Below are 17,138 nucleotides of genomic sequence, written 5' to 3' on the forward strand. Positions count from 1 at the left end.
TATTCTATTTTTTACTTTTCTTTCTCTTTTCTAAAAATTGCCTCCTCCCTTTGTAGTTTTACTTCTTAACACGTGCAGAAGATTTTGTTTTTAAAAGCTGTTGAACAGAAAACGTCATTACTCGCTATGGTGCCAGAAAGGGTAGCAGGAGTCTTCTGCCGTAGCAGAGCAGTGATTTACTGTGATCAAGCTTGAAGGGGCTGAACTGTGCCGTTGCAGAAGTCTGTCGTGTAATGCCTTGTGGGTTTCCCTGTCAGCACTGCATTTTCCAAGATAACAGCAACAACCTAGGAGGGAATTATCTAAACTGGAAAAGAAGGAAGTGGTGAAGTATTTTTGGGAAATGTTATTTGGTGCTCCTGTGGGAAAGGATGTTAATGTAATAGTAGAAGAAAAGAATATGGAATGAAAATCTCTGAGGACATATCCGGCTTAAGTAGCAACATTTTATGTGACGGAGTACGTCACCTTAATTTTTTTTTCGCCTTCAAAACTGTTACCCATTCTTAGTATACAGATTTTTTTATCTTTCCTATCTTGTTACAGTATCACACATGTAACCTTTAGTGATTAGCAAGGGTGTTTCCAGTGGCTTCCTTTTTGCTTTCAAGAAGTTTCTTCATCCGTGACTACACAATCTCCCCTCTCTGCGCAAAAGTGCACTGGGAGAGTTAGATCAGCACTAGGGAAGGGAGAAGTGCATTACTTACATACTGATAGGTGATGTTTATAGTCCATCTGGTCCTGTCTCTGTGAATTCTTCAGAGAGGAATGCCCAGTGCAACTTCTTAGTTGTGCAAATTTCTGTAAATCGTTTTGTTTTAATAGGTAAGACTTCAATCATTGGGAGCCATTATAAAGAGCTTTTAAATCATCTGCTCCATGTTTCATGTAAGGAACTTCAAAATTCTGTGTTGTGCATTCAGTAAATTTTCTTTTAAATTGGCTTTCTATTTTGGCACCCTGCTGAAGCATTTTAAGCCAATCCAATGCCATGATGTACTGTATGAACACTTGTAAGGATGGTTTTCCTTTACCGGTGGCATTCCCAGCAGGTCAATATATAAATATGCCATTTTGTTTTTGGTGCCTTCTTTTCATGTATAAATTGCTTTGGCGGAGTGTTTGTTGCTGATTATGGAATAATTAGAGTATTTATTTTGTAGGCTTTACAGACCTGGTCTTTGCATCTGAGACACCTTGCAAGACAGTTGTGTCACATGCTGTTAAAATGTTCTGTGTTACTTGCTTGTTGCTATCAAAAAACACAGAAGTTTGGGTTTTCAGTTTTTAAGGAAAATGGTGACTCTTTGTTGAAGCTTGCTGTTCAGTGGGGCATCTTATATATTTATGTACACTGTTGTCACCTGTGTGAAGAATCCAGTATACATGGAAGTGCAACTGTTTTCAGAACTGTATTTCATCAAGTTTGTGTTTAACGAATATGGCAATCAGTTGCCAATGCTGAAAACATAAATAGACAATGTTAATCATGCCTGGTTTTGTACATTAATTCAGTTTATATATTCTGCATATACTAAAATCTTCTTTTTGATTGCTTTTTTTCTGAAGCTAATCCTGTATTTCAGAAGCTAGATGAGAGCAATTATATTTAATCTCAGTTTAAAATATTTACTGAGAGATTTTTTTTTTTTTTGTAAACAGATGATCTGTTAGTTTCCTTAACCAAAAACAAAAACAAAAAACCAAAAAAACCCTAAAACCACCCCACTAAAAAAAGTTCCTGTAGTGTATTGTTGTTTTTTTAGAACTTATTACAAATTACTTTTGAATATCCTGGATCATAGACATTTCATAGGTAAAAGTATAATTTAGGCCCATTTCCAAGTAACCATTATAAGCTTCAGGTCAGCTAACATGGATACTACTCTCACGGTGAGCCCTTTACTGTATTACAAAACATTATTAATTAAACACATGGAAACAGATTGCTTTTTTTATAGAAAAGCACTTGGAATTTTTTTAATAAATTTGTGTGGTGTATGCAGAAGCTTAAGAATAAGCTGAATGTTCAAAATCTATTTTCATAATTTTTCCAAAATACATAATGCTGCAGCTGTATCACAGTACTTTTCTCTAACGTAGATAATACTTTCATCTTTTTACATCTTTTTGGTGCATTCTGAATTATGCTAGATTTCAGGAGGCTAGTAATGTCACTTTTCAAACAACGCTTATTTTAATACAGGCTATTTCTGAACTGCCTTTTTATTCCTGCTTTTAATGTTTCAGAACAGTTTCACATTAGCATAGCTTTAAAATGTAAATGTTAGGATTCTTGTGCCAATTACATTTTCCCTTCCCTTCCCTTCCCTTCCCTTCCCTTCCCTTCCCTTCCCTTCCCTTCCCTTCCCTTCCCTTCCCTTCCCTTCCCTTCCCTTCCCTTCCCTTCCCTTCCCTTCCCTTCCCTTCCCTTCCCTTCCTTTCCCTTCCCTTCCCTTCTTTTCCCTTTTCTCAATACCAGACAGTCTACAGTTCTTGTAATAGTTCCTATTATCTAGAAAATGCTGCATACAACAGAAAAATCCCATTTGTCACAGTGGAAGAATACATCAAAAAGTGTAAGATCATTCACTTTACTATGAATGGTTTCAGCTGCATTTATACTGACAGAACTCACGGCAAGGTGAGGGTATCACTTTACTTTTCTTTGTGGAGTTGGTAGCCAGTGTGGGTGAGGTAACTTCGTGAAGCAGTAGAGCTCTTGGAAATAGCATGCAAAGTGTACAATTTAGCAGTTATTAGAATCTTCCTGCGTGGTTTGGTTTCCATTCTGGTGACAGGCAGTGCCAACACAGTATGCTCATTTGAGTGATAGAAGGTAGGGGGGAGGAATGATGCAGGGTGAAAATCAGGAACAAAAGGGTATCTGGAGCCAAGCGAAATCCATGCCCAGGTGCTGAAATTTAGATGAGAAGTTTTGAAATACTCTTTTTAGCAATTCTAAAATGCATGCTGTGATTACCATGCTGCTTAATTGAAACATTTAATTTTACACCTAGGCAGCTCGTAGCCAAAATTTTGTCCTTAAGATAGACATTTTCTGTGTATCCTCAAAGTGCTTCCAAGTAATGCATGAGCTACAGGGCAAAGCCTATTACTGTGTTTTCTATCTTTGGCATCACATCTCTGTTAATCCAGTGCTATGAGCATTAATTTCCAGGATATTATCTGAAGGACTTTGTGAAGTAGTAGGTGGAGTATTTGTCGGTGAAACAGAGTAAGGTTTGCTCTAAGAACTACATGATCAGGTGTGAAAGACTAATAGTTGGAAGTGGATTATCTTTTCCTTTCCATTAATCTTTTGATTGTTTAGGTATGTAGCTTGTGTTGATACTATGGGAAGGATGTGATCAACATAAATTTAATCACTGTTCTTTTAAAATCCTGTCACCTGTGGATTTTACTGTTTTAGGAATGGGCACAAAGAAGCCAGAGCTGCAGCATGCCAACTGTTTTCTGGCAACTGAATTTACAGAAGAATGGCAGCATGAAGAGTGGAAAAATGTGCATAGAACACAGTTTTGTTTCTTAGCATGGGAAGAATCAGATTTCAGAGTGCAAGTTTGAAAGGCATAATCTAACTTATTTTTTGGAAATAATAATAATAAATCATTATTATTAATAAACCATTATTAATAATAATAAATCATCATTATTATTATAATTATTTGTATGCTTAATATAAGGTGATGTGCTTCTTAACTGTCTTATGACTTATGTTTTCTGCATCCCTGTTATAAAAGAGAAGGAAAAAGAGAAGGTTCTTTTTTGTGTTTGTTTTTATGGCCACATCTTTCAGGTACCTGTGCCTCTAAAAACTTGAAAGTGAATTTAACTTGCTGTTGTTCAACAGTGTTTCTCTTTAAGTTGCCAACAGAAAAATCTAAGTCCGTCAGTCTGACTCATTACTGTGAAGAAATTAGTGAGCCTCAGCACTGAAATACAAAAATAGTTAAATCTACTTTGAGCTAAGCTAGTAATCTCTTCGAGGCGTGAACAGTATTTATATCATGTAAAGAGGAGCTGGTTTTGGCTTCAGACTCATGTGATACAGTCTGCCAGGAGTATGCAAGATGAATCTCAACTAAACTTCCCAGTTTTGCATCTGGAAGTCTGATGGCATTATAAAAATATTCACTATAGCTGATAGTAGACTTAGGCCTTTCAGCAAGTAATTGTCCCTGCTTCAGTACTTCTCCTCAGCATGTCATTGTTAAAATACCTAGAAGGAAGATGGTTTAAAGGTGAGGAGTTGCAGCTGTAGTGGGTGGTGGTGGATATGGATATGTCTCTGTGGGCATTTTGAACAGATGTTTGCTTGTTTCCTCTGTACTTTGGCTATTAATGTTGTACTAAGCTGGTGCTGACAGATCCCAGTAACTAGCAGGGATTGTGGCACAGCAGGAGCACAGACACGTGGCTTTTTGACATTTAGAGTGTGGGCAGAGCAAACAGGGTTCATCTTGGACTGGAAAGTGTAGAAATGCTGGTGTGTCCCAGTGCATTGTTTCTGTGTCAGAGGAAGTGTCTGACGGCAAAACATCCTGATGGCAGTTTCAGTCTTCGCTCACTTAGTGCTGCAGTCAACAAAAGCGTTAAGTTGGTCAGCTGAGGAGGGATTCCCCTCTAATATAAACCCAAAATAAGGAGAATTAAACTGAGAGTTAAAAACAAGTTTGCTGATGCTAATATAGCTCTGGAGCAGCATTTCTACTTCTAACGCATGAGGTAAATGCAAAGTATATCTTGAGTTTCTTAGAGTTAAGGACTTATTTTCACTGCAAATATGATATGATCATCTCCATCCAGAGAATATATTTAGGATGTGTGTGTATGCTTTTACAGAGCTTCTGCTATAAATCATCAGAGATCACATCTCAGGTACTGCATGAACACAGTGGTGGCCTTGTCTGTGCTGGCATTAGTAAAACACACCTTTCACTGCACAACAAGAAGGAGATTTTAGACAACTTGAATCATAATATAAAACAATATCCTGACACTCCAAAAGATAAGGACTTCTTACAGTTGCATTTCTTCTTGATGTACTCAAGGAGCTGAGGCAGAGGAACAGTTAGCCTGTATTTTTCTTACTAGTTTCTTCAGAAGATGATGTGTGGAACATATACAGTGCTATGTGGTTGTGTATATAATACCATACTAAACAAGATCATGGCATTAAAATGACTGACAAATACTCTGAATAGAAGAAATTATAGTAGTTTATTAATGCAGAAGAAAAAGCTATGAGTGATAAAGGTTTGGGGGAGACAGTCTCCTTCATAGCGTTTAAATACTGTCATCCAGCTCTTCCCATGGGAAATAGACATTTTTTTGTCTAATTTTTGTGGGGTAGCAAGGTGACAACACAAGGTTTGATTTCCAGTTCTGGAAATAATTTGCTGGGGTTGCCTTGCCAAATGAGAAAAAGAAATAATAAGAGCTTGTTTTTATTTATTACTGGTAGGCGTAGTTTGGATCATGGATTAAGGTTACTTTGGCAAAGTCAGATTCAAAGGATTTGAATGTCTGCTCCTAAGTGGTACATTGTCCTAAAAAAGTTGGTCAGTGATCTTTACCAATGTATTGGGAAGTTCAAATGCAATAAAATGAACTAATGTGAAGCCTTAAGCATATTGAAACCAGGGAAATAGTAGCATAGGATCTTGAAACCATTTTAAACCTACTTTATTTGGGTTTTATGCACAAATGGCAAATAATATAGCCTTGTGAAAATGTTCATCCTGGCTTGTGTTCCTTCAAAATGAATCTATGTTAATAGCTGTTTTCTTGCTTTTGTTTGGAGAATTAATCAATGCTTGTCCTACTCAAGTTCTATGACTAAAGGTCTTGCTGAATTTTAGTGAGAGTCTCTTATACAGAGATGTATAAACACCATTCTTTCACTATTTTCTTTCAAAGTGTAAGGAAAATCTCATTTTTCCTGAGTCCCTAGAGATCACAGCTCTGCATAGTGGTAAACTCACCAGATTCAAGCCAAAATGCAATGCTAAAGTGTTCTATTACCAAGAAATGAAAGAAAGGCAGAGTGATAGAGATGAGATGATAAAATGTATAGCTCCGTTCATACACCTACAAATTCAAACTCTTCATTTCTCCTCAGCTATACCTCTGAATCAAAAATATTCTGCCACTACAAATTTCTCAGCAATTGTAAATACACTGTTGGAAAAAAGCCAACAAAAAAGAATAAATGAAGCAATTTCAGAATTTTTTCCCCACAGTGTAGAACTTCTTGCCTGGAAAACTTCACTGATGAAAACCTAGCCATCACCCAGCTCTGAGTCTCAATTCCAGTAGGGATTAATTGTGGAGGCTGTAGTATGAGAGTCCTGCAAGCCTCTGCTGGGTGAAGAGTTTGCGACTTCTGTGATTTTTTTTTAAAAGGTGACTTTCAGGTGCATGAGCCATAGCACATTTTTTAAATTGTCATTGTTGGACTTGAAAAGTGGTCCCGCAGGGAAAGTTTTTTTGAATCACTGAAAAAAAAAGCAGTGAAACCATGCAGAGTATCACGGACAGCTGTGATTCATATAACTTCTGATTAAAGCTGTGGAGGACATGTTGAGCAACAGCATGCAGACAGCAGCTTTGATATGGAAATGCAAAAAAGTGACAAGGTATTCCTAAAAGCAGTTTTTTGGAAGTTTTTAAGCTCCAGAGTGACTCAGAATATGGTCACCTCTAAGGTTATTTTAATTATACAAGGATATACGAATTTTGTGGATTGTTATTTTGCTGGATTGTTTTGAATTTTCAAATAGGCTTTTTTCTCCTTAATGCTTCTATAAATGTGACCCATTTCCCTTTCTGTATTTTTCAGGGAAATACTGTATTTGCTGGCTCTTACTGTTATTGGAACAGAAGCTGAGAAGCAGAAAACATGTTGGAAACAATTGGTAATCTTTTTTTTACTTGTATTACTGTGTTTTTGTGGCCAGATCAAGTGTGCATGAGAGATTCAGAACGTTGGTACATATTGATGAGAGAGGTATTGTGAAAAATATATACTGTGCATAGAAATAATGTTGGTTTTTTTTTAATTTGAAAACAAGATGTGTAGCATCATTTGTTTAGTATATTTAATTTTTAGCCTGTTGTCTTGATTTCATTGTATTAATCCTTATTAGAGTTAAAGAAGTATATATGAAAAAGAGAAATGTTTTCTGTTCTGGCAGTTTTTGTCACTACTTACAGTTGTCCACAATTGTCTGAATTTTAATGAGGGCTCTTTCATTTGGTAACCCAATTCTTGACGGACAAAAACCTAATTTTCAGTTGCTCCAGTTTTGTCATTGCTCTCCAACTTCCTAACTCATTAGATTTGTTTGTATTTTTTGTTGAGAACTGTGCCATTCAAGTCCTCTGTAGTTTGAGTAGTAGAGAGGCATACATATGAACTTGTTACCTGCTTGTATCTGATACTTTCTAAACTGCTGCTGACTGGGAATGGTTATCACTACAGACACACATCGGGCCCTCCAGGCCATGGAGCGCTTACAGGCAAAACTTCGGGATCGAGGTGACGTTGCGAATGAGGAGAAACTGAGCTTATTAAAATCAGTGCTGCAGAGTCCTCTCTTCAACCAAATTCTCAACCTTCAGACTTCCGTTCAACAACTAAGAGATCAGGTAGGAAAAGCAGGCTCCTAGGCACAAAAGAAAAGTTACCAAGAAGATACAAAAATATGTCTGTCTTTGCACGTTCAATAGTGAAATAAAATAACCTAAGTTAAATGTTGATCCCAAGCTGAGAAATGAGGGGGACGTATGCCTTGACTTTTGTGGGCTCTGTTGACACCCATAGTTTGTGTATGCATTTTTTATTTCTGTGCTTGTTACTTATGTGCATGGCAGGGAAATGGTGATAAAGGGTGGGAAGTTAATATAAGGAAGGCTTTCTGTATCTGTATTTCAAAAGGGCATGTTTTCTATGAGATAGTGGGATTTTTTTCCTAGGAGCCTTTCATTGTGGTCTTGTGTCTCACCCTGCTAAAATGAGTATAAATAAAGGAAGCTATGGAATGTTGACTTCATAAGGAAATGAAGATCTATATTGTTTGTATAGGAATAAAAGATCAAAGAGAAGCAAGAGCTCCTGCCTTTTTCCTTGGTCAGGGTACTACTTGTCTGCATGTCTTCAGTGAGGATGAGGGGCAGCAACTCAGCTGTATGGAGTTGATTATTTATTACTATAATTAGAGTTCCTTGTCAGGAGGATAAGAACTTGAAGAATATAAGTAGTTCAGTAGGTGAATTATGACTAAACTGTGAATCTGGCTTTGGCAAATAGTTGTTCTGTTGACTCCTGCCAGATAGGCAGCTCTGTGGCTGGTATGCAGAAGTGCTGGATAGAAAGGCTGCAGCCCCTGAACACTGACCTTATCAGCAACGTGGAGCCACACCTGATCTCTGACTGGACACAAGGCTGGTCAGGAGCCCTCAGGAACTTGATACTACTATAACTATGTGGCAGAGAGCACAATATGCCCTTTATTGCTTCTTGTAGATCATTTTGAGGCTGTTTTGCATAGAAAAGAAATAAGTTAGAACGGTGTCTGCAGTATTTTTAAAATTTTGCATGTAGTGACTTGATGTCATTGGAGTGATTTAAAAAAATCTAGGAACAAAAGATGTTCTGAGGGTTTGTTTGCTATGCTATTTTAAAACAGCAAATTTAACAGTGACATCCAGGAACTATGTGAGTAATGTGGTGATGGCTCCAGTAACATGAAGTGAGAAATGAAAGTGTGCCTGGAGCATTAATAGGAATTTGATGAAAAGGCTAATTAAGTTTTCATTTGCAGAATTTATCTATGAAACTGGAGGATACTTCTCTCTTTAAATACAGTCACCTAAATTGATAATATGAAGCAACTGATGCTATAGATGAGTAATTTCAGATATTTTTTGAAAAACATGTAATAATTTCACCCACTGACCTAACCTTGCAGGCTCATCTGTTCAGTAACTTTAACAGCCTGTGCATGTTCCATGGTATATACCCAGTGTACATGGCAAACTTGGACATTTGCACATGCAAATGTGTTTTTCTAATTATTCTTAGATTAGGGTCAGCACATCAGGAAGCAACCTGTATCTTCTTTATATGTCTTCCCTACAATACAACATGGGATTGTCTTTCTGCTTTATTTATTCATAAAGAATACTGAAACAAAGAATAAAATCATGAAATAGGCAGTAATGTTAAAAAAATATATATATTTCTTGAGCCTTTTCAGAGGCTCAGTTTTGCTTAAGAATATACTTCAGTTTTCTTTTTATGTCTGGGAAGGTACTGTGCTCTAGAAAATCTTCAACTGGTGAAACCTGCAAGGCATGTGAATACTGATCAGGCTTTTTGTCTAAGCTGTGCCAGACTGAATAAAGGGACAAGTTACTTCCCAAGCACCTGTAGTCAGAACTATGTTTGAGACAGGATGACAAGTGCTACCAAGGCGTGCAGTGGTTATGTGTTGTAGTCTTTACCCACTCCAGACTAAGATGGCTAAATTTTTTTTATGCTTTATGATGAGCTGTACAGAAGTTGAATGGGGTCTGTTTCTGCGCAAGGTGAAGTGTTAGTGCTTGTATGCTATATGTATACATATATATACATGCTATATATAAGCTATGTATATGAGTATGACACTAAGTGAAACTTACTCAAGGGGTTGTAGTGGCCTCAATAAATTTGAAAGTGGGATGTATTCCTGTCTTGAGGCACTGTGGCTGGAAGGCATAGAGATGATAGTGAGAATCCAGTCTTTTTCAGAGGGTCTGGAAACTGGACTGGCAAATCTTAGAAATATCTATCACGTTCTCCTAGCAAAAAAATACAAAGCAAATACACAGGTTTTGGAAGAAAAGTATCCTTGCATTCCTGTGAAAGACTGAAGGCTGTGCTGCTGTGCTTTGAGATCTGGAGAGGATGGAGAGCTGGGCAAAAGTTAATCTCATAAAGTTCAATTAGGACAAGTGTAGAGTCCTGCACTTGGGGAGGAATAACACCAACCACCCAGTACAGATTAGGGGGTGTCCTGCTGGAAAGCAGCTCCAGGGACAAAGACCTGGATGGATGGTAAATTTTCCCTGAGTCAACAGTGTGCCCTTGTGGCCAAGAGGGCCAATGGTATCCTAGGATGCATGAGGAAAAGTGTGTCCAGTAGATCTAGGGAGGTTCTCCTTCCCCTCTACTTCACCCTGGTGAGACCACAATGGGAATACTGTATCCAGTTTTGGGCTCTCCAGTTTAAGAGTGTCAGGGAAGTACTGGAGAGAGTCTAACGGAGAGCTATGATGATGATTAAGGGACTCGAGCATCTGTCCTGCAAAGAAAAGACTGAGAGAACTGAGGCTGTGTAGTGTTGAGAACAGAAGGCTGAGAGGGGATCAGCCTATATACTGTCTATAAATATCTGTCAAGAGGATGAGGGCAATCTCTTTTCAGTGGTACCCAGTAATAGGACAAGGAATAATGGGTTTAAACTGGAACATAGAAGTTCCACCTCGACATGAGGAGAAACTTCTTTACTGTGAGCATGGCAAAGCACTTGAACAGGCTTCCCAGAGAGGTTGTGCAGTTTCCTTATCTGGAGACTTAGGAAACCCTCCTGGATGCATTCCTGTGTGTCCTGCCTTAGGTTATCCTGCTCTGACAGGGAGGGTTTGGACTAGATGATCTTTCAAGGTCCTGTTCAACCCCTAACATTCTATGATTCTATGATTATGGTATAATTATGGTCTAAACTAAACAAGCAGATTTCTTTGTATTTTTCCTACAAATAAATCATCTTCTCAGCACCTAAAGATGTGACACAGTGTGTATCTGCATGCATGGAGGTGATCCTCCATATGCAGTTCCATTTCCTTAAAGCTTCTGCATGTTAATTGGAAATCCCCATTATTGTTGGTGTGTGATTACTGAGAGCCTCTTGAGTCTGTATTTGTGTTAAATGGATGTAATGTGGACTGAGTGATATGGTGCCTCGGATGCTGATGAGGCATGATGTTAAAGTGAGCAAATTTGGTGCTTATTGGTAGGTGCTTTAAAGTTTCTTCTTAAAGGAAGGATTTATTTATACTACAAATCTGTCCTTTGGAAGTTAAGAAATGGAGGGGGAAAAGTCTAAGGACAGCAAGGGGATATTTTTTGAGAATTGCTATTCTGACTTCACTAGTCACTTGAGCTGCACTCAAGAACCATTCTTTTTCCTGCCTCTTCATATCCTTATTCTTATTAATGCTTGTTTTCTTATGCTGAAGAGCAGTCTCATTTGCAGATAAGGGAGTGATAGAGAAGAAAAATAGAGACTGTGATGTTTTTAACTTTTCAGTAGTGTTTTCTCTTGTTTGTAAAATATTTTAAAGAAGATACCAGACTGCTGGCTCCCACTTCTGTTCTTTGTAAAATATTTTAAAGAAGATACCAGACTGCTGGAGTGCCTCCTTCCTTTTTGTCTCTCCCTTGTCTACCTCCTCATCTTCTCCACCTCCCACCTCCACTCAATTTAGGGCCCTGCCAAAACAAAACACACTTTCCTTGGCTGGGCAACATTCCTGAGATTTTATTTGCTTGTGAGTTTGATGGTAGCTTTTTCCTCACAATGAAGTGACGACAAGTCTCCCTGCAGTGCAGCACTGGGTTGCACAGAATAGCTGGATGTCAGCATTACATTGGATCTAGGGGTGGAGCAGCGAAATTCTTGTGTTTGCATACTGCCTGGCACTTAATTCTGTGGTTTGACCCAGTAGAGGAGACCTTTTGTTCCGGTGTTAAACCCTTTTCTACGACGATCCTTTTTTCTGTGTTTTGAATCAAAATGCTTCTAAGAAGCCTGCAGGGAGTGCCCGGCACTGCTCAGGGCTGCCTCTCTGCAGGACTTCCTCTTTGTCATTGAAGTGCTGTCGCCCTTGCAGCCAGTGTTGTCATCACTCAGGACACTTGCACTTAGCTCAAGTACTGCCCTGTGCTGCTTGTGGTCTCCAAGGGTGAGGCTCAGTGGCTGGAATGCAGAAATGCCAAGAATTTGTTCTTGTCAAGGTTGAAACCGATTGAATTGCTCCGAGTGTTGATACGCTGCAGACATAGCTTGCATATCTCCTTCTTTATTAAAAAAATAAATTGAGCAACTTCATGTAAGCACTACTTGATTGCATTTATTACCTAATTGTGCAACTGTGACCTAAGTTTTATGATACTTGATGGTATTTATGAATTTTTCTTTTTGTCTTATACCAAATTACCTCATTGCAGATGTTACATACAGGGATGAGAAAGCCAATAAAGGGAAATCAGCAGAAACCAAATTATAAAACAAAGCTCTATTTTTTCATATGATACTTACACAATCACTGAGCTCTATAGCTGCTTTCTTCCTAGAATTAGAGTGATTTTATTACTACGAAGTAATACAGTTTATGTGTTGTGAAAAATATTTCGCGTCATCTTTGTAAGATTTCCATTTGTGGTTTATTACTCCTGTGGTTAAGGAGACTAAACACCAGTTTTGACTGAAGTTTTAGGTGTTGTAAGTCTGTATTTCAGGGGCGACAAGAAAGAGAGCGGTTGTCTTTGCTGATAATTTGTCTGGGGATTCTAGGCCTCTACCTTTGAATAGTTACAAATGTAATTATTAACCAGAAATGTTTTTAAGTTTTATGTGTGTGTTTGTTTGTGGTTGAGGAAACAAGCCATTCTGAAGTTTATTTTTTGCCCATATGCAGACACCAGACTTTATTCTTTTAGCTGTTTGCCCTTTCTCCTTAGAGTTTAATTTTTTTCTTTGATTTTTGCATGTCAGAGGCCACTTTATGTTTGGAAGGCTTCCTTTACTAAACACATCCTCTATTGAGAGAGGAGCTATGTTTGTTTAAAAATGTGTCATGAAAGTGAGATGTTGCTGTCAGTTGTTACTGAAGAGGTGGTGCTTGATACTGTGTTGTAGCTGTGCTGTAATCCCAGTTTTATGGAAGATTTGAGGTGGAGCTTTTTAAAATTCTAGTTAAATTGGTGTCGATTTGAGGGTTATTTTTACCTTTTCTTGCTATATATAGTATGCAACTCTTCTTTTCAGTGATATTTCAGCCATCATGCAAACAAAAATCATCCAGAGTCTTGAGAATAATAGAGTTAATAATTAATTATAAAAAATGTCTTAGAAAAACATGAACAACTTGTATCTTCTGGTTTGGAAGACAGAAGAAATGTGAGAGGTCAGCCAGTTCCTTTATGATTGCAGTAATGTCCTGGTTCATACAAGTGTGCAGAGGGGATGAAATGTCAGACTGAGAAGATGGACACAGTATTGCTGGTCTGAACAGGATTTCTTCATTAAAACATACAATGTAAAGTCAAAATATAAATTGGCCTGGTGCTCCTTCTATTTTAGCATGGGGATGTGTGAGTTCTTTACCAGAGATCAAAACATAAACCCCTGGGGAGGCTGTCATACCATAACTGAGGAACTCCTGCCAACTTGCCTAGAGAAGAAAATACTGGGCACATGTTCAGATGGAAGTCTGTGTGTCCTTGATGATTAGTGTGCTGTTTGAACATTACAAACAGTGAAATGAGCTGCCTAAAGGAATCCTCTGTTAAGCACTACTAGCAGAACACATATAGAACAAAGCAGGCACAGAGCTCCTGTGGGTAATGAAGGTTGTGCAGTATGGGATATTGAATGGTACATGAAGGATTTTAGATTCAGAGAAGGCATGTAATTCAGTTTGTAGTAAGGACAGCATGCCATACTCTGTAGCATTTTTTTGCTGCTTGTGCATGCAGGAAAGTGTTTTACTATGTGTTAGAGAAAAACAATAATGATGTAAATACCATTTGTATCATTCATACTCTTCTAAAAATGTCATATCTTGGGATTACTGTGGTTTGCTTGATCTGATTTTTTGTGATTTTCATGATTTTTCCAGTGGTGTAACATACTCCCTACACATTTCTGTGTAAAGGAGCATTCCAGTTACAGGGAAGACATTGACTTGTTATCCAGAAGGAGGTTTCACAGACTGGGATTGTCTGTGTAGCACCAGTCTGCACATCATGTGGTAGCATGGAAAATCTTGAAGTCAAATTTACAAAAGGAAGGTAAAAGAGAAATAGATAGTGGGGTGGGCACAGCAGCAGTTTCTCAGCTGCAGTCAGTTTCTATGCCTTAAGATACTGTTCCTGTCCTTTTCACCCACATGGGTCTTTCTTTGTAGTGGAGAAAGAGTTCTAGCTTTCTGTATATTGTTTCTTTTTTCAGAATTTTCCTTCTTTCTGATCTTTGTTGTTGAAGGTATGGACTGCACACTCCATTCAAAATGGAGAATTCACACACAGCTGGATTTTTTTAAGGGCTATGAGTAACACCAGTGAACCTGGAAGGGTGGAATATCATAATGTTCTGCTACATTAAAAGGATCCAGATAGAGCAGTGCTTTGCTTAGAATGATGCTGCATTAAATTGAAGGCATTCAATGGAGTCTTCTCTAGGTTTAATATATTACCTGGAGTCATTGTCACTCCAAGCTCCTGAGCCTTGCTTGCTTAGTTTGAGGTTACCACTCCAAAGGCTACACTGCAGAGGTGATGTGAGCTCTCACCAATCTAATTTGGGCAAAATCATTAGTTTTTTCTCATACTATTCTGTCACTTGTTGAGGCTAACCTTGCTGGCCTTGCCTGAGTAGGTGATAAATTCCCCAGGGACTCCTTTCATCAGGCAGTCTCTGAGGATGTTAATCTTCAGCTGTTTGGTGCTATTTTCTACACTGAACACTGCAATTTAGAGAATGAATGTATAGATCTGTGACTTACTAACATTTGTGATGTCAGACCCATGTACTCTGGTCTTTGAGTGCACATGAGAAATAGTCTGGTTTGCATCTCATGTACTCTTCAAGCTGCTTTGTCTTGCTGTAGAAGTGTAAAAAAAGTTTTTTAAATAAAGCAGCACAAGACTGGCTAGTTGCAGTAGTTTTAGATACTCTTACAAATAATAATTTGACCTATGTAAGTTTTTTTGTGGGAAGGAGTGTGACAATGGGATGCATAAGAAGATTTGAAGGTAGAGGAGAGCATGAAATGAAGCTCATCAGTTGACTTAAGTTCAGTGATGTATTTTTATACATTAAAATGGATGACATGGGGAAGGTGGAGGTGAATTAACCTATTGTGTAGATTAATTCAGATAAGAAACGCAGTATGGCATAGATTTTATTGGTTTCAAATAATGCATATAAGTGCAAGTCTTGTATTCAGGGAAGGGCAGAATTTGTGTATGTCTCTGGGTGTTGTTACATTTAATGAAGAGCAAAATAAAGTTTATCTACATGCACCTTACAGCCTTGCTAACATGACTGGATCTGGTTAAAGAAAGTGCATTTGTGCACAGAATGTGTGATGGAAAGCACTGAGTACCAAACACCAAACATTCCAGATCTTTATGTCAGATCAGGCAAAGTACTGTTTAGGACTTACCTTTTCCGTGCTGTCTTGTATTTTTTCTGTAACTTTTGGTTCTTCCAGGCTCACAAGGTGTTACACAAATTACATTTTTTCTAGTATATTTTCCTAAATTGTCCACTTAAGGAATGGAGTGGTGGAGATTGATACTGACCTTAAAATGACCAGACTGTTGGGAGAATGATACAACAATCCCAATGGAAGAAGCCTGCTTAAACAGTAGAGACTGATGCAGTGGATGTTTCAGAATAGGCTGTTTTTAATTTTTTTGTTAATACTTGAAGTTTAAAAATAATGCTTTAAGGAAGGGGAATCCCAGTCTTATGTATTGTTATTCAGAGTGCTATAAAATTTGCACTGTAAAACTATGAAAAATATTTGAGGTTGCAATATTGTGGTCCTATGTTTTGGTTAGTGTGCCAGGCAAGTAGGAAACAGATTGATGTGGAGCAAAACAATGCCTGCTGAGAGTCAATAAGCAAGTGGGACAGCTGCCAGATGAGGGCTTCTGCTTCACCTGAGCTCTCTACATTTGTATGAAGTGGTGTCTCTGTTTCCCAACACCAGCCATTAGACCCATCAGCAGAGACCTCCTTGCATGTGGGTCACTTACTATGGCTGGGCAAAGTGGAGAATTTTATTTTCTGCATCTGCTTTAAAAAAAGTGTATTGTCAGGGCTCTCTGTGTGAAAATATTGCTGTGTTTTTCAGATGAACTTGGTCATTTTAGACTTGTTCAGTAATTTTGCATTTCATTCTAGCTCATACAGAGAATCATAGTGGCAGCCATAGTGCATAGTGAAGTGGAAATGCTGATCACTGAAATTTGTTTTCTAGCCCATGAGGTTTCTTAATTTTTTCATCAAAGTACACATCAATTTTTCTTTTAGTATTTTCTTATGAAATAACTGATAATTTATTTTTTTTAAATTCTGATACTGTAGAAGAAGTTTTTTCATACTTATTCACCTCTATCATAGTGTTGTATTACTTCAAGCTACTATGCTGATTTGAATGAAAGAATTCTAGGGAAAGTATGGAAAATAATTTTGGATTATTTTAATAAATTCCTTTTGTGTTTATTGCTGATATTTCACTTATTTACATTGATTGTAAATATTAAATATGTTTTCTTTTTAAAATTGCAATTTGGTATTTAAAATATTTTTAGGAAGCAATTGGCCTATCATAATGCTCTTTGATAAGAAAGAGGTTTCTGTTGTGCTCTTTGATAAGAAAAAAGGTTTCTGTTGTGACGATCTATCTTGCCATCAATCTTTCACAGGTAAATATTACACCCTCCATACATTCCACTGGTGAATTCCCCCAGCTTCTCCATCATGGTCTGAACATGGGGTCCTTGCCACATAATGAGTCATATTTGTTGGCTCAGCAGAATGGCAGCCCAGCTAATGTGCTAGAATCATCAATGAGATCCATTACTCAAATTAATGGGAAATCCCCTAATGATGACTTTGAGCAGCTGATCAGAAATATGTCCCAGGTAAGCATGTTGTCTGGTAATCACAAAATGTGAGTCACTGATTAAGTGGAAAATATATGTATGTTTATGTAAAAGCAAGTGAGTTATTAAGCAAGCCAGAGATTGCTTGCTGTACAAGGAACAATTG

At 37.8% G+C, this 17,138-nt stretch overlaps 1 protein-coding gene across 20 annotated transcripts in view; it reads left to right on the plus strand.

The window, feature by feature from the left end:
- MPDZ (multiple PDZ domain crumbs cell polarity complex component) overlaps positions 1–17,138 on the plus strand; it is a 93,050-nt gene that overhangs the window by 1,162 nt on the left and 74,750 nt on the right. For 19 of the 20 annotated variants that reach the window (XR_011723428.1, XM_071731770.1, XM_071731752.1 and 16 more), the window contains exons 2-4: positions 6,869–6,944; positions 7,511–7,677; positions 16,793–17,011. Coding sequence is in view for 19 of the 20 variants with exons in the window: in XM_071731770.1 (XP_071587871.1) it covers positions 6,929–6,944; positions 7,511–7,677; positions 16,793–17,011 (402 nt within the window). In the remaining variant the exon portion in view is untranslated. Of the gene's footprint in view, positions 1–818; positions 892–6,868; positions 6,945–7,510; positions 7,678–16,792; positions 17,012–17,138 lie in introns of those variants that run through there. The other variant, XM_071731751.1, reaches the window with a different exon arrangement.

This window comes from Heliangelus exortis, chromosome Z (assembly GCF_036169615.1).
Source record: "Heliangelus exortis chromosome Z, bHelExo1.hap1, whole genome shotgun sequence".
NCBI lineage: Eukaryota > Metazoa > Chordata > Aves > Apodiformes > Trochilidae > Heliangelus > Heliangelus exortis.